The 25,483-nt window shown below is 45.3% G+C and overlaps 1 protein-coding gene across 1 annotated transcript in view; it reads right to left on the minus strand.

Annotated features, from left to right (window-relative positions):
* Positions 1-18,375, minus strand: part of arid1b (AT-rich interactive domain 1B) — a 157,917-nt gene extending 139,542 nt beyond the window's left edge. Inside the window, 1 exon segment of the mRNA XM_076108366.1 lies at positions 17,116-18,375. Coding sequence (XP_075964481.1) covers positions 17,116-18,375 — 1,260 coding nt within the window.
* Positions 18,376-25,483: the final 7,108 nt, after the last annotated feature.

Consider the following 25,483-nt stretch of genomic DNA (forward strand, 5'->3'; position numbering starts at 1 on the left):
GAGAGAGAGAGAGAGAGAGAGAGAGAGAAAACCTCAATGACAAAACGAGATGCGGCTGACATGCTTGCGACACGCCATTAGAGAACGATAGCAAACAAAATGCTGTCGTCTACATACAGTAGAGGAAGCACGTGTGGAAGAACACAGACCGCAAATTTCAGTCAAATCTACTGCCAGGAAGCAGTTCTCCAAGACTGAATTCTTTCAGATTTCCACTATATAACAAGGAGTATACAAAAAAAAGATAAACCTGCACAGGTTCTAGTTAGAGAAAAAGCTTTTTCTAAGCAACATATTTTAGTGTTTTTCAAGTCTGGTCAGGGAACACAAATTCTCATTCTTTCTCTTCTAACACATTCATAGTTTTTTTTTTCATGTGCTGAGCATGTGTTTTTAAATCATCTGACAAACTTTGCTACAAATCAGCAGTGTTCCCCCTTGAAAAAGTTTCTCGCTGGGTGGAAAATCACTTGAAAAGCCTCGAGGTAAGACCGCGTGGCAGTACAGCTATTGCTTTGAAACCAATGCAAATTAAATGCTTTCAGGAAATAGGGACGGCGCCTCTTGCTGCCTATTTTCATAGAATGGGTTTCTGATGTGAAGGAGGGTGAGCCTTGCTACATGCATTACCAGCCTTTTTTTTTTGTCTCTCGGCGCTGTGTGTTTCCTGTCTGCCGTGACCCTGGGACAGTGGAGGGCCACTGAAACGGGCCCGTTTCATCTAAAGGCCGTGGTGGAACGAGAGGAATGCTCTGCTCTCTAACTTCCCCAGCCTGCAGAACCCCACGGAGAGACGGCGTTACACAACCAAATGAAAGAAAGAAAAAAAAAAGGGGGGCAGGAAGGAGGAAAAATAACAATAACTCCATCTGCCCAAAGAGGGAGAACAGGCTATTTGAGTAAATGTGCTGCCCTTTTGCTTCCCACGTCTCTCGGCGCCGAGCCGAAATGCGGTTATTAAATATGCAGGCTAGATTTCCCCCTTATTCAAGGAAATCACCACATTTGCTAATGGAATGGTATTGGAGAGGAACTGCGTTTCTACAGCTTGGATAATTATGAACGAGGTCCCGTATCGCCAAGTGTGTTTATGAATTAGCAATGGTTATTCATGATATTGTGCTCAGAGTAGGGTGAAAATACATAAGTGAATACTAAGCGAACAGACCAACAGAAACGATGCTAAAGGGTCCTGAGGGGGCTTTCTCTGCCATCCATTAGTCTTCCCTGTAAGGCAAAGCTTAACGAGCTCCTCAGGCTGGGAGGCTGGCCATTGAGGGAGAGGGAGCAGAGTAAATTATGAATGCGAAAGCTCCAACCAAAGCAAGACCACAATCAGCCCCCGTCCCTGTTATTTAGCTCTTTTCCTCCTTGATTTTGTTCGGCGATCCTGAAACACAGGTGTAGTATTCCAGTTTTTGAAAAGTCTTTCATCAAGGAATTAATAAAAAGTAAAAATACTGTTTCTATAAAAAGCAAGTTGTCAAACTAGGTCATACCCGCGGTGCGGTTAAAGAGGCTCCCCACCAAAAACAAGGATTTACATTCAGGCTGTTTGTTTTGGAGCACTGCCCAGTCCTCCAGGGTGAAACCATCCGTGTGTCACCTGCATGTGATCCATCACTTAAAAATCAAAAACAGAAATAACAAACAGATATCCTGACCTTCCTTCCTCAGGCGGATATTAGATACTCATTAAAAGTCACCTGAAACAATTTGAACCAAATTGATTTCATTATCGGACTCGGCACGACACACCCGGCCCCCACGTCTGATAGCTCAGCGGGAAATTTACAAAGTTAATTAGAAAAAAATTGATTTTCATATCTTTCTTTTTTTGTCACTTTACCGTCGTAAAGTGACACGGAGAGGGGCTTGTTTGCGCGGGGGCAGTGAGGTTCAGTGTGAATGGGAAACACAGCAGGTTGGAGGCTTGAACATTGTAAGTGGAACCAGAAAATGTATTCCAGTTTTCAGTGGTAATAGAACAGTGTGTGTGTGTGTGTGTGTGTGTGTGTGTGTGTGTGTGTGTGTGTGTGTGTGTGTGTGTGTGTGTGTGGTTTTGACAGATTGTGTAATAGCATGTTACGGTCGTGTTTGCTCCCCCCTAACCCCTACACACCAATATCTCTTCACCTCCTGCATACATACACTCAAACACACACCTCGATATAATAGTCACAGCAGCAGCAGCAGACGCGGCCATCATTTTCTCATATAATGAATGTGAGCCTCCACTCTTCCACCCCGCTGTGAAGGCTCCTTGACCTGGGTTAGGGGCCCTGGAAATAGGCTCCCCTCCCCCCCCCCCCCTCCCCGCAGCCCCTCCAGGTCACCCTTCGGGAGGCCCCAGGCTCTGGGAGCCCGGGCCAGGCCTCCCATCTCCAGGGCCCTGACTGGGAATCAATCACCGAAGCTGGCTGGGAACATGAGGTGGGGGAGCTGGGTCGATCAATGAGAGAGCCTTGTGGGAGCCTGACTGCACATACACACTTCTGACTCACACTTAACTCCACCATTCCCTCCCATTATTGCTATGCCCCAGGGCATCTATGTTTACGGTGGACTGAATGTGCCAGACCATATGAATAACATATGACTGAGAAAATCAAGTGATATTTGCTATTAAAAGGGCCTTAATTAGACATGATCACCCTGAAAATGATTGCGACGATGCATATCTCCTGTTTAGTATCCATCATTTTCATCAGCCTCATATATTTTCACTGTAGTGAGAAAAGAAAATCAACCTATAGCTACATAAAATCCAGCATTTAGTAACAGTGCAACCACACACTGTATCTTAATTGGAGCAGACCCATAGACATGTATAGCCTGAATAAGAACCCTGATCATGAGTTGTTACACACACACTGAACTTTGACCGACCTATGTTCAGGTTTTTATTAAAGGCCAGACATATTAAAGGGATGCACATATTTCCCGGGAGAGGCCACAGATCCTTTCGCTGCAACACACACATTTCACCACGTGTCTGATTCTGTGGCGTGCATGTGTCTGTGTGTATTTATTATATGCATTCACCTACACGGCAATTTTCATGTGAACCACTGTGTGTGCGCAAGTACATCGGATTTTGAAAACAATAAATGAGTTGACTATGTTTGTGTGTGTCACACACATCAGTATATTAACCAACTGTAAACGCACAGTGTGTCTATGAATGTCTGCCAGTATCAGGAAAACATGTGCAGTATTTTGTGTGTGTGAGTGTGTGATCAGTGCGTACCATCTGTGTCCAGATGTTGCGTAGAGAGCAGGCTGCGTGGACAGCCAGACAGTTGGCAGGCCTTCTGACAGGCCTGTGTTCCTTATTGATAGAGGGATCACAGACACAGAAGAGTCAGCCCTGCTCAGCTAGACCACAATATTGTCCGCTCTGCTGTTATTCATCCCAGTCAGCCAGGAGAAAATGGGATGTTCTGAGCCAAGTTTAGAGCTGTCAGATCTGGACCAAATAGGAGTTGAATAGGTTTCAAACATTTGGAAAACAGCATGAGGAACGTTTGATTTTTCATACAGATGCCGCCAGATCCTTGTGCCAGAGCTGAAGAATTTCATTGTATTTCATTTCTGACAAGGCTGTTAATACAGAAGGCAATACAGCTAATGCAGTGCATTGGAGTGAACAGCAGCAAGGGCCAACATGTTGGCGGAGCGGTTTGACTGTTTTTTGTGTGTGTTGGTGGAGGTGAGATTGAGGCACAGTGTAGCATAACAGGAAATACAAAAGCAATTTGCCTGACTGCAACTCCCCTCTATACTTAATCCAGGAATCTCTAACTGAGCAAATACTGGATATCTGAAGCAATTAGTTAGACGCACACATACTACATTGTCAAATTAAGCAAATTCCCCTGAAAAAAACTGGTGTTTATAATATAGATGTTTCGCTATATTCATCCTGCCAAAATTTCACAAGATCATTAACATCCTTGCCACTCGTATTTAACCAAGTGCGGGCCTTCTCCACGGGGCTTGTGCACACACAGAGCGGAGCGGAGGAGAGACAGCTGAGGAGAAGATAATGTTGTCGGCAGGCGGCAACCTCCGCTTCTGGCGAGTGATGCCGATGCGGAAGTGACTTAAAACTTGCATTCTCTCTACTGGCCAGCAGGGGGCGACTTCTCCGGTTGCAAAAAGAAGTGAGATGGTATAGAAGTCTATGAGAAAATTACTCTACTTCTCACTTGATTTATTCCCTCAGTAAACATTGTAAACACGGGTTTATATCGCTAGTTTCAAGTCTTCAATACAGCGCAATGTTCATTCAGTAAATTATGGTCCCTTTTAGAGTCAAATAGACCATAAAGCGGAGTCTGCATTAGGGCGGGCTTACTGTGGTTGACAGGTTGCTACCAGAGCCGGATAGGGCGTCTCTGCGTCACTCCTTCGCATTCCAAATATGGTCACTTCTGTTCACTGGTTGCAAAAAGCTTGCCAAATCGCCGAACTCTATATGCTTCAAAATGGCAGTCCACAAACCACGGGTCACGATGACTACGTCCACTTCTTATATACAGTCTATGGTTGTACCGGTTACAAACAGGCTCGATAGTATACGAAGCGCAGCGTGCTGATTTGGTGTTTTTGCGTTTTTCGCTGAGCTAAACCAGAGAATATTCGGTTAAAACTGACTGGTGGTGCTGTTTTGCCCTCATTGTTAGCGGGGACGTTTGCTGGATTTGACATAATGCTGGTGCGCTGTGTGTTGAGCGAGCACCGCTTTAAAAAAAAAAAAGAAGCTTTTTATATGCTAACATTTGTTTTCAGCAACCGGTCACTTGGAAGGCAATCTGGTCTTGTGTGCTCCGATTAACTTGGCACTTAACACACCAGTCATGATGTTGTTTGTTACGAAAGCTAAACTCCTGCCATTTGCTCCTTGTGTTCTTCACCATTGTTTTGGAGGAACAGGCGGCGAACCAGTTTTGAAAGAGATGTTTTTTCTTTATAAATAAGTGCTGTGCGATTGATCTGATTTATGGCGAATGATTCATGTGGATTTCAAAAAGTTACTGATAAATATTAGGAGAAGTAACTGGTAAAAAAGTTAGTTATACATTAAAGAAACTTTAAAGTGTTACATTTGAGAACGAAAGGTGGTGTGGTGGTTGGTGGTAGCGTGAATGCTTAATTGGCCCATCTGACGCAAAGCAGCTACCCTAGGGGAAGCACTGCAATTACTATGACGGTAAACACGAAATGTGTTTTTTTAAGAAAAGGCCTAAACTATCCTGCACATTATTATTGCGTTTTTTTCTACTTTTTAGCTTTTACAAATAGCATCTGTTGACTGCCTAGTTTCCATTATTGTCTCCCTGACCTTGCACCGTGTGCCATCTTTCTTCCCCGGCTCCTGCCAGAGTTATGGAGCGGGCCGACGTTTATGGAGGGCAGACCCTTTTCCCGGAGCTTTGATCCAGAAAGTTCTATTGCTTATAGTTTTGCAGGGGTCATTCAGGAGGAGCCATGTGGGCAGCAGTGTGTGTAAGTGAAAGCACATTGAGCTGCTCATTTTAAGCAGAGCCTCAGTGCGGAGGCGAGTGCAAAAGGGCCTTGGAGGACTTGAGGGGTTATAAGGTGCATGTTGTGTGTGTGTGAAGGCTATGCTCTACCTACTTGTGCGGATGTGGGAAAGGAACAGATACACAGCACTAATCCATGAGGGGGGAAAAACAAAAAAAATCACAAATAAAAAATGAAAACAAGTGCCAGAAAATAGAGAATCGGAGGCCAACCCAAAATCTCATATCACAGCTCTCGTACTGTATATCTGTCATCTCTCTTTCTTCAAACCCCTCCATCCCCTATACAAATTATTCATGCCAGTAGCTAAATGTATTCATACCATTCTGTTTACTTTATTACTCCACTTTTATTCTGCTCTTTTCCCCACATTTGTTTACAAGAATAAAAGCCTACTCTGACAGAATTATCCTTCTGCACAACAAAAATAAATCACAGCGCTTGCACACACATCATTCACATTCAAAGAGCACAGCTAAATTATAGATGGCCCCTTTCTCCCCAAATATGCATTTCATTAGCATTTCCTTCGCCTGTTGTCTTTTTTCTTCTTCTGCCTGCCTGCGCGTATGACCCACAATTATGTGTGTGTGTGTGTGTGTGTGTGCGTGCGTGTGTGTGTACATGACTGGAGAATGGGAACAGACTTGCAGCAAAGCAGGACGCGTCCCCTTTCCCAAGCCTAATTTAGGATTCAATTACAATACTCTTTAAAAGCGTTGACTTCGCAATTAATTATTTCAAGATTAGCCTGACAGTAATGGGCCTCCCACCGACGCCAGCCAGCACAAGACTGGCCGCCTGCACCCCAGGACCACTCTGTCTCTCGACATATATCTGTACACCCTTCTCTTTATCCCCTCCTCTACCTCTCCCCTTCACACCCTTCGCTCGCCCTTCTCTCCATCTTCCTCTCCTGTGGAAAAGAGAGAAGAGATAAATCTTCATAATCCTCACCTTCATCCCCTCCCTCTGTCCTTTCTTTTTCTACCTCCCTTTATTGCTGTGTTACACTTTTTTTCTTTTGTTGTTGTGTTGTTGTTTTTTCTCCCCTTTGTTAATTTGCGTCGTGCTCTGATCTCCTCGCAATTGATATTGCTTCAGTACGGCGGGCTGCTTTTTTTACGAGTCACAAGGCCCTTTCTTCCACGTCCTCCATAGTCCCCAGGCAATGCTGACGGATGAGCCCCACGACAAAGTGCACGTGCACATTAACACTCGCACCCGTACACATCATTTTCGCATCCACAGACGTCTGTCACCGCCGCGGCCCGGTGTAAGCGAACAAACACGGCGCCTTCCTCCGCCTGCTTTGATTGGAGCCAAGCGAAGCATTTTTCTCTCCCCCTTCCTCTCCGCCGCTGCTGCTTTTCCTCCCACCCTTCACCGCTAGCACCCCTCCACCCAACCCTGATTTTTGAAATGAATGTCATCATCCATTCCCTTTCTCCCTCCGCCGCAACCTCCCCCTTGTCACCCGCGGGCAAACCTCAGCCGGAGCCCCCGATTCTGTTTATTTAAATATTTGATATGTAAGCAGTCATAAAATAAATGTCAGAAGAGGCAAAGGGAATGGATACGGGGGGTGTGGGGAAAGAGGCCATTATGGGTAATGGTTTCTGATGTATGTCCCGGCCCTCACAGTAGACCCCCCCTCCTTAACCCCACCATGCAGACAAACCTGCACATGACGGAGCCGTGAGACGCCGGAGCAACAGGGGGCTAGGTGGAGCGGGGACATGTGCAATCTGAATGTGTTTGTGTGCCACGAGGGCAGAGATGCAACAGCTACACACACACACACACACACACACACACACACACACACACACACACATAGTGACTCACTTGTTCGACTAGCGATATGGAAAATAGGCCCTCCCATGCACAATTGACTTCTAATACATTGTATACTCCTCAAACCATCCATTTACCAGGAATTGCAATTTCAGGGGCCCTGAAAGCAGCACTTTGCAGTCACTTTGCAAAATACCTTAAAAAAAATCTCCAGCCTCTACAAATGCTCTCTCTCACTAACTGCCAATTCTAGCATGTCTGTTAAAGTGACAACACAGCCTTGTTCCCTGGTATATTGAACATCGCTTTATTGACTTGCCAGGATTACCATGTTGGACACAAGACCCAATGCTGCCTACTGTTTAGACACCCCACCGCCGACACCATTACAAGCACACACACACACACACACACACACACACACACACACACACATCTCTCTCTGAGTGCATGCTCATGTGTGAGTCTAGCTAGTGGCCCCCAAAGGATTACACGACTGTGACAATTTCAGACCAAGAACTGATAAAAAACAGGAGGTAGGCGGGTTGAATAAATCAAGCGCAGCCGCTGAGAGACAAAGGGAGAGTAAGAGAGTCTCTCGGTGAACAACCTTGAATTTCTCCTTGATGCCGAGATGCTAAAATACTGCAGATCAGCACAAAAAAAAAATCCCCAATTAAGGACAAAAAAATCATCACAAAATGTTCATTAGCGCTGATGGTATATTGGCTTGGCATTTCAGGGCCTTTTAACTCTCAGACCTTTGCCTAACAAGCTCCCTGGCCGCACCAAAGGGCTGGGGGGGGGGGGGGGGGGGGGGGGAGGTCAGAAGTCAAAGAGAGGTGTTGCCGGCTGTTGACCTCCGTCACATCTGAATGCTCAAACGGGCCGAATACCCCAATGATTTCCCCATCTGCAAGTCTGTACACCAACAGCTTTGACTTACAATGTACATATCATACACACACGTACATATACATATAACAATAATCGATACACACACCTATAATCACCTTCACCTTTCCTAATACACAGTTTTTCCACATATACCTGACCTCCTCCACACACACACGCCCCTTGCTCCCCTCTGCCCCCTCCAGAGTCCGGGTCAGGGTGCCCTTCAGAGCGCCTCACCCTCCCCGCTGTTAATTACCACTAATTGGCCCCGCTCTGTTTTTTTTTACCCCGGCTATAATGGAATCATTCATCTTTACTACTTAATGAGTAGGCACTGTAGTCACCAGGCAAGGTCACCCACAACTATAGCATCCGAAAGACAGAGAGCCAGAGAGTTGGAAACAACTGTGACGAAAAGAAAGAGGAGCGAGGGAACCGTCGACAGAGATGAAGAATTGGTGTATGCTTGAAAATACAGATGAAAAAAAATGGGAAATTGTTTCCACACATGACTCTGCTTTATAACATAGCGAATGTGTAAAGAAAAAGTTGAGAAATGTCTGGGAGCTGTGGGAGTCTGCAGTGTCCAACGCAAACCACAACACACGCAGGGAATTTCCAAAGACAGACTAATTAAAATACGCGTTATGCGAGTGAAAACAATGGATCCCTCAAAACAACGCTGAAAGCGCAGCGTCAAACCGAGCTGTAAATATAAAAATGTATTTTTCAAAATGCAGTTAAGAGCCTCTTCTCCGGCTTTTGCACACATAATTATCAAAACAATCATTCCGACCGTCAGCGCAGACTCCAGCCCCAGCGGGTGAGAGGGCAACATGTTAGCCGCCTCAACTACCATAAAAACATCTAATTAACACTGAATTGCTTTGACTATTAGTCCAATTGCTGCTTTGGATTCATTTCTGTGGTGAGTCCTGGAATAAGGCAGGTTACTGCTGAAAAAATGGGCCCTTATTGCTGAAGGAAACAATAAATATAACTACACTTAGTGCAAAATAGTGTATATTATGATCATAAAAGGCCCAGGAAAGCTATTCTCATATTCCCACACTGACTAGAGTGAATGTGTTAAGACTTTAGACTGATTCTAATATTTATCTTTTTCCAAATCAAGTCTCTCTCTATCCACGGACTTATTAGAAGTTCTCACAGTACACAACAAACTGTTGACACGTGCACCCGGGGGCCAGCGGGTCAGACAAGACAACACTTCCTTCACATTTTGTAACTGTGCGAGCAGTGTAAGCTGTCAGCCTTTGCCTAGGGTAGAGCAGAGGAATGTTTCAGGTTCAAGCATCATAATTTGTCCCGGCGCGTCATGCCAAAATCTGACAACCGGCTATTTTCCTTGGAAAAGTCTATCCGCCATTGTGTTGTAGACCCGCCATTCAGTCTCAAGCAGCGTAGCGGAAGCAGGCGCAGTCATGTGCTCCCGCAGCGCTGTGGTGATCAGCCCTGCATGGCAATGTTTGTAAATGGGACAGTTGTCTATGGATTATGTTAATGTGGTATTACACACTCCCCTCTGGCATGTGTCTGACATTACAGTAACCTTTGCATGTTTAGCCAACAGTAACTATGGATGTTCATTGAGTAGGGAGACACACAGACACACACACACACACACACACACAGGCAGTTGCACAGGGAGATTAACCGCGAACAGCAACCATCTGCTCTTGCCAACCGTATTGATATCCTTTGGAGGAATAAACACCTTAAAGAAATAAGACATTTCAACTTCAAAATAAAGTTCACTTGCGTTGTCGATATCTAATCCAGTCCATCCGGTTTGTGTCAGAGGAGTGTCTGGAATGTAGAACACAAGTCTGGCCATATCACAGAGGTGTGTAATGGAGGAAAATGAGAGAAATACCAAGGCTAAATATCTGTACTCCACACCCACTGCAACACGTTTTAACCACATTTCTATCATAACCTCTTCTCCCACACACACACAATATCTCCAATGATTAATACGTGTGTGTGTGTGTGCGTGTGTGTCCACGGTGTGTATGCTTGGAGGAGGATGTGGTGTGAGGTTGGCTCCTAAATTGCTGAGATCAAATTGATCTAAATCAGGTAGCGTTCAGCCAGGAGTGACCACAAGTGTCCTGTTGTGACCGGTGTCTATAAATCACCAATACATCCACACACACACACACACACACACACACACACACACACACACACACACACAGTAAGCTGTAATGGACAATCTTGGTAAGAAAAGAAAAAAGATGAAAGAAACGTGTTGTGGCTGGAAAAATACATGGTTGACCAGTCAACACAGACAACCGAGAGAAATACACTCATAAATATATGTTTAAGTATGTGCGCGTGACAGGAAAGGGCAAAAAAAAAGAAAAAGAAAGTGGAACTCAAAGAGAAACGACCAAATGAAACCGACAAAACCCATCAACACAAACTCGGTGCGTCGTGCGTGTCCCATCGTTTTTCTATTTCTGTCTCTCTGTGCTTCACAGACGACAGACAGAGCGCCTTGCTGGTGCTGTTTGGTTGTATTCTTTTTTTTTTCTCCCTTCCTTTAGCTGAGCAAATGGTCCCACTGTGCCAGCGCTGATTAGAATCAACTCAAACCAAACAGCAAGACATGTGACTGGAGTCTACAGTCTAGAAACAGAGAGGCTTTGATGTGTAAAGTGACAGATGATGGTGATGGTGATGGTGATGATGATGATTTTCTCACAGGCTGGTAGGAGGAGGAGGGGATGGTGGCAGTTGGACGTTCACACACACACACACACACACACACACTATTTGGATTACACACGTGCTTCTATATGAACAAGTCAACACATGAAATGTGCTCATTTTGTTATAAGCAGATTCTAACACGATACATTTTCAATGAAATCTAATGTGCACCAAACATCTTCTACATTCTTATGAATAAAAAAACTCCCACGATAACAAATTATCCTCTTCTCTTTTCATTTTTTTTCCAGCTAGACTATCAGACGATTAGTTTTATTATATAAATCTTAAAAATGTCTTGCTAACTATTTAGAATTTGTATTAATTGCTGCAATCATAAAATTACTCATTTCTGGAGGGACGGATGTTTCCCCATTTCCTCTTCTGTTGGCCAGAGAGGGGAGAAGGGAAGCGGAGGCTGCAGTTTCTTCAGTAGTGACCCACAGATCTGTTCAGTATAGTGTATAAATATTCAATAGCATGTGCTGGCTGTCTAAATACCTTGGAACTGACTGCTGCTCCCTCGGGACACCTAGCTAGCTTCTGAAAGCCAGGGACACGAGGCAGACAAAGAGGAGAGACCGTATTTATAGAGAAAACACAGGAAGAACAAAAAGAGATGGCTACAAACTGTTCAGCATTGAGCACCATCTGTCTAGTAAGTATATAGGTAGTTAAGTGCCATACATTTACTGAGGAAATGCTATGACAAATAACCCCGGAGATAGAAAGAAAGAGAGAGAGGAAGAAAGAAAGAAAGAGAAAGAGCTCAGAGTCCTTCCTTTCAGCAGCTCCACATGGCTAATTAGCATATGTGAAGGTCAGGGTGGAGGGGTGGGGGGGTTTTAGGTGCCACTAGAGCACCTACTACCATGAGACCTGGCACCTTGCCAGCCACACACACACACACACACACACACACACACATAAACACAGACTATTGAAGGGGGGAAACCCGATATATTTGTGTGTGTGAGGCCAACAAATCGGATTTTAACTATGCTGACATTTGCCAGAGTTCAGATACTGAATCTCCCTCTTTCTCTGTGAACTCAGCCAGGCCCATTCCTCAGAAGTCAGCAGCCCTCCATGTGACTCCCTTCTAACATCGCCCGCATTTCTGCATCCCGGGCCGTCCTGTCCTCTCTCTGCTTACAAAGAGACGACAGCAGCTAAGTATCAATGCAAGGAGATTGGTGCATATCCTGACATATTGAAATAGGAATGACAGATTGAAGCTTCAATGCCATATCACAAAAAATACCTGAAATGGATGAAATTACACAAACACAATTCAGATTTCTTTTTTTTTTATCAACAGGAATGCATTAGTTGGACAAATAATTTAAAAAGCTCATTTTTTTTTTTTATTCAGCCAGAAGATGTCATAATTGTGGCCATGCAGAAGTTGCGATCACACGACCATTATAGAACTGTCAAGATTCTCTTTGTTTCAGTGTTCAGGCGGCGGAGCCGGCACTAAAGAACAACAACAGATAATATTACAGTATTGAAGGTTTCACTTTTGCAGGTGGCTGTAACTGTGTGGGAAATGAACTATTTATTCACTTCAACTCAGCTGACAGACGATAGAAAGAGAGTTAACATTTGAAATGTGTTTGCTGTGACAAGTCTAAAGTTTTTCTTTGCCATTGATAGAATCGTAGCTGCAAGAGCCATTCGGCTATTTGAGATATAACTGTTATGCACTGTATCTAACACCAAATCATCGCTCGCTCGCAGTAATTAAATCCTTCCTTCAGGGCGTTTACACATCAACCTTTAACTCCAGGGGACGAGTGCAAAGTCAGACCAGGAAAAAAAAAAAAAAAAATACAATTGTTTTATGAAGCTATAGCTAATAATACATGATTCAACTGGACAGTCTGCTTTTTAAAATCATATTATTTCTAAAAATCGGAATTAATTGGCGTTTTGTGGAAACCGCATGCAGACTGGGGTTATGCCAATTACCTAAGCAGGCTCTGTGTTTCATCCAAGGAAGATGAAAAAACGCTGCACGGGGCTCTTATCGGACGCAACAGAGCAAATTAAAATTTCACTCTAGTGTTGCTAATCAGCACTGCGCTGGCTAGCCAAGACAGAGATGTAAACAAACCAACATAAACAAACGACTGATGGGAAGGATCACAGAGCGAGACATTGTGAGAGGGGCGGGGTGGAAGCTGGACTGCTTAGTGCTGACGAAGGGGCATTAGCCTTCTCCTGCCTGCACACACACACACACACACACACACACACACACACACGCACACACACACACACACACAGAACATCGAAACACATCCCACAGAGAGAAAACAAAAAGAAGCACCCACACACACGCACACCTGCGTGTCCATTTCCTGACCAGACCCCATGGGCTGTCCGTCCGATGCAGAACATGTACCATAAATTAAATTCCAGCAGCCACAGTCAGGCCCATCACTATGCACAAGGCTCCCTGAGATAGCCGCATAACACAATGTGACATTGATGCATTGCTCCTATTATAGAGTCTTTGTTCGTATCACACTAATAATTCATAAGAGAGAAATGTAAACAGTATGCACTGGAGAGCACTGCGAGCAGGAATCATTTCAAGGTAAGCACATTACCAAGGATGGGAGTGGGTCTAGTCTTTGATATGCATAACCACTGCGCTTTGATTGCAATTCTAAATAAACAAACAAAGGCAAAACACTGAGCATAATAGTGATAAATTAGTGGAAACTGTAGTTATCCATTCATTTTTGTTTTATTAGGTCAGATTTTAAATGAGTCGCTGCTGCAATTATCAAAGCAACAACACTATTTCCAACTTGCTAGGACCTCGTTATTATCTGCTAATTACTTTTATTGTTCTGTGTGTGTGTACTGATTAGTGGATAGCGGACACATCCTTGTTACACATATAGGTTGAGACAGAATAGGCCGTTTCATGTATGATGTCAGCCTCAGTCATTAGGATTGCACATATGCTGTTATATTATAGGTACATGACGCACGTAAGCAAGGAAAAAAACACACATTGAGCAGCAACGGCCTGGATTTAAAGCAGCTGATAAGTGGACAAACCATCAGACACGCATACAGGCAGAAGGTCACAAACTGAACACTGAACATCGTTCTGATATTCCTCAATCAAGTAGGCCACAGCCATTTGAAAAACTAGGACGATGTCATTGTGGTGAGAGAGCAGGTTCAACACACACCTCTAAATAACATATGTCACGTATCTCTGATGTGTGTGCACGTACACATCACAACACAGCACACAGTGGTGGGGCTCTGTCTTCATTTCGGTGAGTGGCCAGACAAGTGAGTGTGAGGGGGGGGGGGGGGGGGGGGGGACAGCGGTGTAAATGAGGTGCACTCGTTTCGCTCACAGCTTGCTCCTGAAGTGAGGCAGTGGGGAGGGAAATTGAATTTGAAAGAGGGGAAACTGTGCCAACAGGTGACAGAGGTGTGCTCCGACCAAAAGCACTCTGAAGTGAAGCGCAGTCATATCACGGGGCCAATTTGGAGGCAGTATTATGCACTACACCGCTCGCCTTTTCTCACACAGCCTGTCAGTGCACAGGAGAGCAGCAGTGCCGCCGTTCCAAATATGAATTAAACATAGGGCTTTTGTAGCGTGAATGTACTGCTGCTGAAATGTTGGTAGAGTCAAGAAAAAACAGAGTCCCACATGCACTTACTCCTGAAGTGGGAAACTGAAAAAACTAAAAACATTGGCTGTATATAATGTTAAATGTAAGTTCTTTTTTAGGGGTCTGGTTTGTTGGATTTATAAGCACAAACAACCGGAATATGAATAAGGTAGTATAGAATATGGCTCTTATGCTGTGACTGATATACTATCTGACTTTCATTTAAGTGTCTTTGAGATATAGTATATATAAAAATATATATACATACATACAGTATATACATTTACATGTAAACATATATACATATATATATATATATATATACACACACACACACATATATAGATATACATATATACATTGACATGTAAACATATATATATATATACACACATACATATTTATACACATACATATATACATACACATACATGCATATATACATACACATACATACACATACATACATACATATGTATATACACATATATGTCCTTAATATACAATCTGCACATAACAAACAATAATTAGTGAGGAGTGATATATATTGCTGAGGTTTCTAGTGACCATTTTATAAGTTCATAATTTGATACAATCAATACCGTTGCAGTACCTCCAGCGCTAAAACATTTACTTAATTTCCCCAGCAGCCAACCCAAATTGCCTTTGATTGAAACAATGTAGGCTAATGAACTGCTTTTGTTTTGCGAGAGGCAGACAGTACAAGCTATGCTCAACCACCTTACCCTCCAGTCGTCCAGATGTGCCATCCAGCAGTACGAATAATTTAGTGCATCAAAAACAACCGCAGAATAATGGCTCTTCTGAAGAAGCGCTGCGATGTTTTAGGGCAGAGTTCTGAACTGGCAGTGACTCCCTCCACTGGCTGTAGGTCTGCACACTGTGGACACATCAGTGTTTCAGCACAGGGTTTAGGGACACCCAGGGATCCTCGAGTGCAGTGCCCAAAGACAGAGGGAGGAATACTTGAATAATTAGTAACACGTTCCTCCCTCCCTCAGATGTTACCACTGAGGTGCCCTCAAGCAAGGCATTCAACCACGAGCTGCAGCAGTGGCCAACAGAAGTGAGCTTGCAGGGGTTGTTGTGTAAAACTGTGCTTGTGTGTTTTCAGAAAAAGTGAGTGTTTCCTTATACTTCAAAATATCAATGCACAAAGGATTTTATAATGTATTAATATCACATGAATAAGATGTGAGCTTGAGATGATACATTCATATCAAATAGAACAAACAAAACTGGACAATCCTCAACAGAAATTGAAGATTATAAAGATAATCATGAGGACACATGATCAATTTCCTTTTTGTTTGTTTTTTTGAGTTGACACTGCAGCGTTTTTGTACGTCTTTTCAGGGTGGGACAATTATGAGAATAATTATCTGGAGCAGCCTAAACCTTTATAAAGGTTAAATTATTGTTGTGGACGGCCCCCAAGTCTGGAGTATTCCCATAAGACTTAAATGCAGCATCACTAAAGCGCCAAGGATCCCTGCAAGAATCCTCCTTTTTTTTCTGAGTGCAGTCTGCCCAGCGGGGCCACAGGGAGCCAATCAGATGGCAGACTGGGTGTCAACTGTGAGCTGGGAGTACGGCGAGCTTTAAGCCAGTTTACCTCCACTATTCAAATCCCGGGGCTGCGTGAGAATAAACGAGGCGCACAGAAGCGCTCCATGCTCGCTCCGGAGCGCGCGGAGAGGCACAGACGGTCCTCGCTCGCCCGCGGTGTCCTTTTTGATTTTCGGTTGAGAAAATTAAGAAATGAGAATTACGCAACGTTGGCATTCATGATGCTCGTTCATATACATTTTCTATAGGAATATTTTTGCTACTTTCTTCGACGAGCGCCTTGAACACAACACGTCCTAAACAGGGCGTTTCGCAACGTGTCTGACACCACGTCGACAGAGAGGTGAATCCGCCCGACGTTAATGTTGCTTTTTATTCTCCCGGATCAAAATGCAATAATATGGAGAGTGTGACCTATAGTCATGTGAGGATGGAAGCACGGCGTCTGATTTAGCGTATCAATTATGGTATAGGCTCAATAAATAGCCTAATAAGTCAGGATGAATTTTTAGAAATGCATTTTACTTTAAGGTTTTATTCCCTTATTGTGTCACGTTAAAGCTCGTGCAGGTATAATACTTAACACAGTTACACCAGTCGGAATTACGCACATAATGGCCTTTCTTTTATATAAAAGCACCGTGACAAAAAAAATATATAGGACATTTTTGTATAGGTCCTTATTCACTTACAACCTCCAACATTCTCGTCCACACATGATGGCCCTTGACCGAGACACACAGCGTGTACATGTGGACAACACACACACACACACACACACACACACACACACACACACCTGGTAACAATGAAAAATAATGAGTGTCACACCAGCGATGAGACCCCAAGTTCACCGATGCACACCGGCTGAGAAGTTTCCTAAACTCACCTGTGTCCTGCTGAGGCCTTGCCCTCCGTTGCCTGGACTCATTGAATGGGGGTGGTTTCTTTGCTGCCCTCCCCAGCCGTGGGCCGAGCTGGCTCCATACTGGGGGCCCACGTCTTTCCCCAGGCCCATGCCGGCCTGCTGTTGCGCCGTGGGGCCGCTGTAGTCTTGATATGCACCGCCATAGCCCCGCATCATGGGGCTCGGGGACGTCAGCAGTTGGTTGAGTGTCGGGGTGGCCCCTGACGGATGCTGCTGCTGCTGAGTTTGTCCTGGGAACCTCTGAAAGCCACCCGAAGCCGCAGCCAGGGGAGACTTGCCGTGGCTCGCAGAGGAGTTGCTGCCCATCATCATGTTCCCTGGTTGCCGGCACCCAGAGGGGCCCATCATCCCGTAGGCCCCGCCGCCGTAGCCCGCCCGGTACGCCGGGTACTGATTGTACTGGCTGTTGTGGTACCCTGCTTCGTGAGAGTTCTCCATGCTGTTATGTGCCGAGGAGTGCGTTATCCCCATCCCAGTGCTTTGCTGCTGCTGTCCGCCATGTTGCTCATAACAGGGCCTCGAAGTGTAATAGTTGTTATTAAACTCAGAGTTGTTACTAGTTGGCCCCAAGTTAGAGTGTTCATACCTGGTACCCATCATCCTCTCCGCGGGTTTACAGGTGAGCTCCCCCTCACCTTTTCCTGGCATGTGCTGCTGCTGTGGCTCCCCCTGGCCCCCCAACAGGTTCTCTTTGCCGCCGTGGTGCTGGTGCTCCATAGCCCTGTCCCCACGGGGCCCTTGGCCGTTGTTATTCGCGGTGTTGTTACTTTGGATCTGCCGCTGCTGATGTGGCGCAAATTGGCCGAATTGCGGCGGCTGCTGCTGCTGCTGCTGCGGCGGCGGCGGCGGCGGCTGAGACTGAGGGGGATCTCCGCTCCCCACACATTTCAGCTTGTGGTTCGCGATCAAACCCGTTTCCATCGAGGAAGTGGTTGAATTAGTCGAAGCCGAGGCGGACGTGAGGTTATTCCCATCCTTCTCGTGGCCGTCCGAAGCGTTGTGAGTCGTGGAAGTTGAATGAACCATGTTGAGCTCGTTTCGGCGGTGATGGTCTACATTATTCAGAGTCCCATCTCCGGCACCCAGCATAGGTCCAGTCCGCTGTACGGTCCCTCCTCCTCCTCCCGATTTCCCCGAATTGAGCTCCGGACCCAAACCGCTGGATAATTTCTTATTTTTGTTATTAGTTCTGGTCGGAGCCGATGCAACTTGCGCAGCCATGGTCACTCCAACATCTCAGCGCGCAGTGACAGCGAGCCCCGACCAGCCGTGCACGCAGAGAATAACACGAAGAGGGAAGGAAAAGCGCAAGCAGTGAGGAGAACAACAATATATTCAGTGGAAAAGCAAGCTTTGTTCTTGCGCTGGTGTTGCTGTGGTGAAATGTGTTCCGTCAGTGAGGCTTCATGTTGAAAGTTTCTCTGCCAGGTTTAAACGAAACTTTTTTTTCCTCCCCCCCTCCGCCTCTCCTCCATCCCGGTTCTCGGTAATATGTAGCAGCGTCTCCCGGAGCCCTTGTGGCCCAGCATGGCATGAGAGAGAGCGGGCTATACAAGCTTATCCACCTCCAGGGCTCTGGCGCGCCTCACATGGAAAATCCGGACTGGAGTAGCGAATCATTACAGACGCCGCATTCGGATGTTTCTGTGTTTTACGTTGCTTTCGGGGGAAACAAAAATTTGCATTGATGGTGGCAATATATTCACATGAGATACATTTCCATACTGTCATTGGAATATCTAGGTATCTTTGAATAATTGCAAATCAGACGGTCAACAAGGAACGGCTCCTTCCCTTGAGTTTAAAGAGCAGATATTACTTTTAAAACAACCAATAACGCTTGACAGATCGGGCATTTCCCATTTACGCAGGGACACTGCTGCTCCAGTCCACACGGATCCTTCAAATAAGCACACCAGCAGATGTTAAGTTTGCCCGAGTGAGTTTCTACGCAATTATCCAGATCAGATTTTCCCTCTTCCCAGCCTCTCATGTCCCTCGGCTCAAGCCAGTTCTCTGCAGCTCTGACAGGAGTCGGACACGCAACCACAAGCTGTGCGCAATAATGTTGCCATCGGAATAAGAATGTAATCACACTTTATAGCGGCTATGATGTTGTAATATCTGCACCACAGAGTTTTATCCCCTATACGCGCTCCAATCACTTATTTTCAGCCTGAAAAAAAAGGAGTAATGCTTCCCTTCAACGAATAACCATATAGCTATCGTGTAATAAGTGCCATGAAAATATCACAAATTATGAACTGTATAATATAGGGGACGATTTGGTGTGATAGCAGCTATAATAAATGAGTACGATTAGGTCACTTAAAGCTCACTCCGTAGGAATGTAATATGAATATTATGAATATTAAAGCCATTCTTCATTAGGGTCTCATTTGAATAAAAGGCTACATTCTTTAATTTCCTTCATTTGATTTACTTTGTAAGAGAGGAGCCCGTCTGAAATGATAATGAAATAAAGAAAAAAAGAAGAAAAAAAAAATCAACCCCAGGCTGCAGTGTAGGACCACACAAAACCAAAGTCTACAAGATATGCTATCCCTATCCCATCAGTGGTATTCAAACATGAATGTAAAATTGTGCTTAGTAAAGAAGCTGGGGTGTCTGTTGGGACTTGAGTGAGCAGAGGGTCTGCTTTGATGAGATCAGATGCATTTGATCAACAGAGGGAGCTGTGGATGAAAGAGGGGTGGAGGGGAGGGGGGGGGGGGGCGGGGGGGGGGCGGAGGGGTGGGAAGAGAAGGATTTGGGGATGAGAGTTTGTGCTGAGGATGGCCATGATAATGAAGATGACTGGTGGCGGCGGGGGACAAATGTGGCGATGACAACCAAGATGCCATTGGTGGAGGTGACGATGACCATAGTAATGGTGATGACTAGGTAGAGACCATCATCGTTCTCCAACCCATAATTGTTGCTGCAGATCACATATTGGTGAAAGGAGGAGGCACAATTCACTCTGCTGTATATTGTGTACAGTGTAAGATAATTCACCATGAAGCCATGTCCATGACAATGGTAAGACCCCTGCTGGAGACACAGTGTTAGTACAAGTTAGAGCCCAAAAAAGAATAATAAATGTATAAAAAATACAAGCAGAAACACACCTTATGTTGCAGAAGGCCAGAAATGAGTGACAGAGGACGGTCTTATACAAAAATATTGAAAAAAATACATGAAGAAAAAAAAAAAATCTTAGTCTTACAACAAGATTAATCTCACTTTTCCAAATAGAAGCTCAATCATAGGAGAATAAAAGCGAGTGACATCCCCAGAAACCTCTCCCAGCCATTTTCCTTTATGAGCCCATATGGCAGAGAATAAAAGCTATAACGCTGTTATGGTCCGACAAAGTCTCCATGGTGCTCACCATTCAGTATACTCAGGCCAAGCCTATAGCGTCAACAAGACCAGATGGCTATTCATCTATAGGACACCCCGAGAAGACATCACGTTTACACCCTCCGTGTATGAGTGTGAGAGAGAGAGAGAGAGAGAGAGAGAGAGAGAGAGAGAAATGTGTAGGTGACAGAAAATAACTGCTGTTGGTCTGTGTGCGGAGACAAAACAATATCTCCATAAATGATCGGGAATGTCTTCATGTGGGAGCTTCATCATTGCTTATGTGCACCTTTTCTGATGAGAACAAGCCTCATCCACACCCTTCCTGCTCTCTATACTTTGTGCACATGATGATTCCGGCTCCCATCAGTGTCCCAGATCAAAGCCTCAGCTCTGATTTCATCTAGAGCAACACTAAGGCTGACAGTGAGGGGACCTGGAGCATTAGCATATTCTATGATGGCGCCGGGCTTTTCAAGCCGTTGCCTCGGCTGCAGCTCTGGGTGTGCGCTGTGGCTTTGCAACTCTAATTTTCCTCCCTCGCTCATTAAAAAAAGCCCACTGTTCTCCTATTAATTCGCAGACACACTGATCTGTTTGAATGGCGAGGATGGGTGTGTGTGTGTGTGTGTGTGTGTGTGTGTGTGTGTGTGTGTGCAGGGAGGAGGGAGGTGGAGGAGGGCAATGGCTCAGCGCATTTGCATTTATGTTTAATTTATAACCTTCAGGGGCCCCCTGATGCAGCAAGATTGAAACAATAACTCCAGACAAACACGGGAAGAGAGGAGGAGGAGCCGGAGGTGGGTGGATGGAATTAAAAATATACAGATCTGGGATGGTATGTGCTTTGCATATGTGTGTAAGATGTGTGTGTGTGTGTGTGTGGGTGCTGTTACTGTGTGCGCAGCCATGTGCATGCATTTTTGTATTCGTTCGTGCATCTGCATCAAGGTGCATCTGAAAGTCTCTCACACAAACACACAAACACACACACACACACACACACAGAGAAAGGCAGAGGTCTCCAATCCGCGGGGGGATAACATGCCACGGTGAGTGTCTGTCAGGAGGAGAGCTGGAGTCTGTTCCGGGGGAGTCTGCAGGGATCTCCCCCCAGCAGCACAGAACAGAAGAGCACAGCACAGCAGACAGCAGCAGACAGCAGCAGCAGCAGCACAAGCCTGGCCAAGCACAGAAAGTGGGTCAGCCCAAAACACACACAAACACACACACACACACTCACACACAGCTTCGATGGATGCAGCCCTGGTGTCACACTGTGGGTGTGTTTGGAAGAAAAAGGGAATGGGCGTGCAGGGAGAAAATGCATCGTGGATGGTTTGTGTACGTGAGACTGAGTCTATTTTGCATTAGTAATGTTGAAGGGGGGGGGGGGGCTTGTTTAAAATGAGGGGTGGATGGCTAAGGAGGAGGAGAAGGAGGGTGTAGCTGAGACAAAAAGCCAGCCAGCCATTGTGAGCACACCCTATGGAACAAATTGATCCATAGTCTTTTCATTTCAGGCTTGGGTAAATAACAGCATTTGAATTGATCAGTCTGCAAATCCAAGCAACGATGGGCTTTGGACCATGCGGTATGTGCGTGTACGTGCGCGCGCGCGCGTGTGTGTGTGTGTGTGTGGCTGCTAACAAAACACATCTCTTATTCCTTTCTGCTCCTTGCGGAGTCGAGGGCCTCACCAGAGCCCTACAAAGGGCTATGATGGATAAAATGTTTTCAACAACACTTGAGAAGAGTGGATGCTATTGTGTCCGCCTGCACGCTGAAACATAGAATCACAGAATTCCCAGGACGCCGCATGCTCTATTTATGTGTTATGAAAAACATGACTCAAAAGAAAAACGGAAAACAGCTATGCTCCACTTTCACTGTCAGCTATCATGTGAAGTGTGAAGAGGAGGCAGCGGATGAGAGGGAGATACAGACGGGGAGAGGAGAGCAGAGGAGAGTGATTTTCTTCATCCACAGATCCTATTTTGGAGGTGACAGGGGACTGGGCTCTCAGGAACCCCCCCCCCCCCCCCCACCTCCATCCCCTCCTCCCCCTCTGATGCCTGTCACTGCTCCTCTCCTTCCCTCCCTCCCCTTCTCCTGACTGGAGGAGTGTGTGAAGTGTCCCCCGAGAGGCACCGACTCAAAGACGGTATTTACAAGATCCACACTGAGCCCACTTTTAACTGCCTGTGAAGAACTTCTCCCGCCGCCTTTGATGTGCAAACCTAATGGGGAAGAGCTCGCCGGCAGTCATTGCATATGTTAGCGCAGGCAACGTGAGCTAATCCGCTAGCATTGCAAGGTAGACTTCATGCTGCTTGTAGTAAGTGAACACTTTCCAATGCTGTATAGCTTTGGTGCATTGCTGCCGTTGGAAAAGTCCCTGTTGGCATTAGAAGCTGACGCGATGCATCAACTGTTACAGCAACTTAGTGGCAGCAGCAGCAGCAGCAGCAAAAGACGAGAACTTTGCTCATTCCTCGGTGGACTTAGGATATTCATGAGTCGATGTAGAAGCCTGTTGATGTGACCATCAAGAATATGGTAAAAACTCCATACGATGTGCAAAATATTAAAGCAATGACATGATTACTTATCCTGTTAATAGTAAGTACATCAGAAGATTTTAAGTGGTGCAATAAATCAGAGAGCTTTTTGATTCCCCTGCCACTTGACATTTCCACCCAGATGGGATGACTAACATCAACAAAGAAGTCAGCAGAGCGAGCTCTCCCACATCGAAAAGAATCCCGCCACAGCCTTCAAGTCTGTTTTAAAGCAGCTTTCGTTGTTCTGCTTTCTGGCGTAAATGTTCTTGAGGAAAGAGAACTGAAGCATCATAGCAACTGGCGCCCCCTGCCTTCTGTCAATTGAAAGGTCAAAGGTCAGATTAGGGCACTTAATCAGTTAAACCACAAACTCACACACACACACATTACATCGGAGGTAAAACACTGACACTCCGTCCAACTTGGTTTTATCTTTAACAGCGGCACAACAAAAAAGGAAGGCTTTCATAAAAAAACAGAAGCATTTGGAACGATTTTGAATTAGGCTAATTAGGTTTGTGTTTTGTTTGTTGTTCAGGAGGCATGATCAAAGTGATATTTCACCAATTTGTGTCAGCTCCGGAGGAGAGGAGGAAGAGTTAGGAGAACGCTGCCTATTAATCTCCACCGGTTCAGCGTGTGCTGTGCGTTAGGGACAGTAATCAAAACAAGAGAATTATGAATAATGAAAAATGTTGATCAGATATGAAACAAAACAGTAGATTTGTGCTTTGTTAGTGGCTTATTAGTAAGAGGATTGGACTCTGTGGTAATTTCATATTTTCCCGTTTTCCAGCTCTTTAAAGGGGGGGGGGGGGTCAATTTCAATGTATGCTCAATCCTCCCTGCTCAGCCTGAGTGGAAGAAAAATCAAAGGGATGTGGATGACTTGACCCAGGAGCTCAGAGTCTGAGAGCAACTGGCTGTTTTGATCTTATCTAATATTTATGAATAACTTCCTTGATATTTCCTTCGCTCCATGAAGCCGTCCGCTTTTACAGTGTTACACAATGATGTCTTAGAGGGGCGATGACGGAGATCAAACGGGGACCGGGCTCAGAATACAGAGCGCTCTCTCTCTCTCTCTCTCTCTCTCTCTCTCTCTCTCTCTCTCTCTCTCTCTCTCTCTCTCTCTCTCTCTCTCTCTCTCTCTCTCTCTCTCTCTCTCTCTCTCTCTCTCTCTCTCTCTCTCTCTCTCTCCGTAGCCTGAGAGGAAACTCAGCAGCAAGCTATCTAACGCTGTGTGATTGAAATACAAGCTCCACTAGGCTGCAGCGTGCAGTGTGATGATATTTGTATTTGCGCCTCTGTCAAAGGAATATGGGCACGGAAAGGGGAAACGCTGTCACTGCTTGAGCATAAAGACGTGTGTGTCTGTGTTGCTACTTGTGATTGCACCCGTTGCATCTTTGCATTGTGTATGTGTGTTTTTGTTGCAACGGAGATGATTCCACAACCTGCCTAGCCACGGCTTTCACAGAGCCACTCGCCACAGGACCATTCGGGGCTGTTTGGATCAGTAATGGCCTTAGATGCTTTTCACTATCTCTTCACAAAAGTCAAGTGTTCTCAACATGTTATTTGCCCAAAGTGGCCCTGTTCCAAGGCACTATTGTGAGCCTAATGGGGGCTAGACGACACTAAGACTCTAATTATGGACACCAACGATCAGCCGTGATAATATTGCAAGCAAAGTGGGTAATTTGTGGCTGTTGTGTTGAAGGGTTGAGGGGAAAGGGGGGGGGGGGGGGGGGTGAAGGGAGGTGGGGAAGTTGTTTTCTTGTGTCATCGCCCCGTCGTCCGTCACCCTAATCATTCCCCCGGAGCAGAGAGCCAAGCACAGCAGGAGAATATTAATGGACTGTGTGACATTATGGTTCCCGCCCATTCAAAAGGAATGTTATATTACATTATGGGCCATCAACAGGTGATTTCTCACCACTCACCACTCACTAGGCTCCATCGAGGTACACTCCTATTTCATAAAGTGCCTGCACGGCACAGCTCGAGTGCCTATTCGTCTCATTTAATAAAGATATTACACATACAGTTGACTCGTGCTTATAGATCAATGGCTTGTTTGCCACTAAGCTCGCTGCCTAGCTTTCCTCAGATCTACCTGAAAGATTATCCAATAAAAATTGACTGAGAGTCAACATTTGATTGAATGGATTTTTGCGTACAAAAACCAAAAGGGTGGAGCAATAACAAGTCATCTCTGCATCATAGCACTTTCTGGTAACATAATTACCACAGCAACAGCTCCGGTGAAAGGTTGGACAAAGCTTGGCCTTTAGCTTAAGTGAGGCCCGAGGTAAACCGCTTATCACGATCAATACAGTGCAGTGCCAGAATTGGCAAGACAGACACCGAGGCAACTCAGCAAGCCTGTGCCTATT

Source organism: Anarhichas minor, unplaced genomic scaffold (assembly GCF_050575085.1).
Source record: "Anarhichas minor isolate MPS153535 unplaced genomic scaffold, ASM5057508v1 ptg000040l, whole genome shotgun sequence".
NCBI classification, from domain to species: Eukaryota; Metazoa; Chordata; class Actinopteri; order Perciformes; family Anarhichadidae; genus Anarhichas; species Anarhichas minor.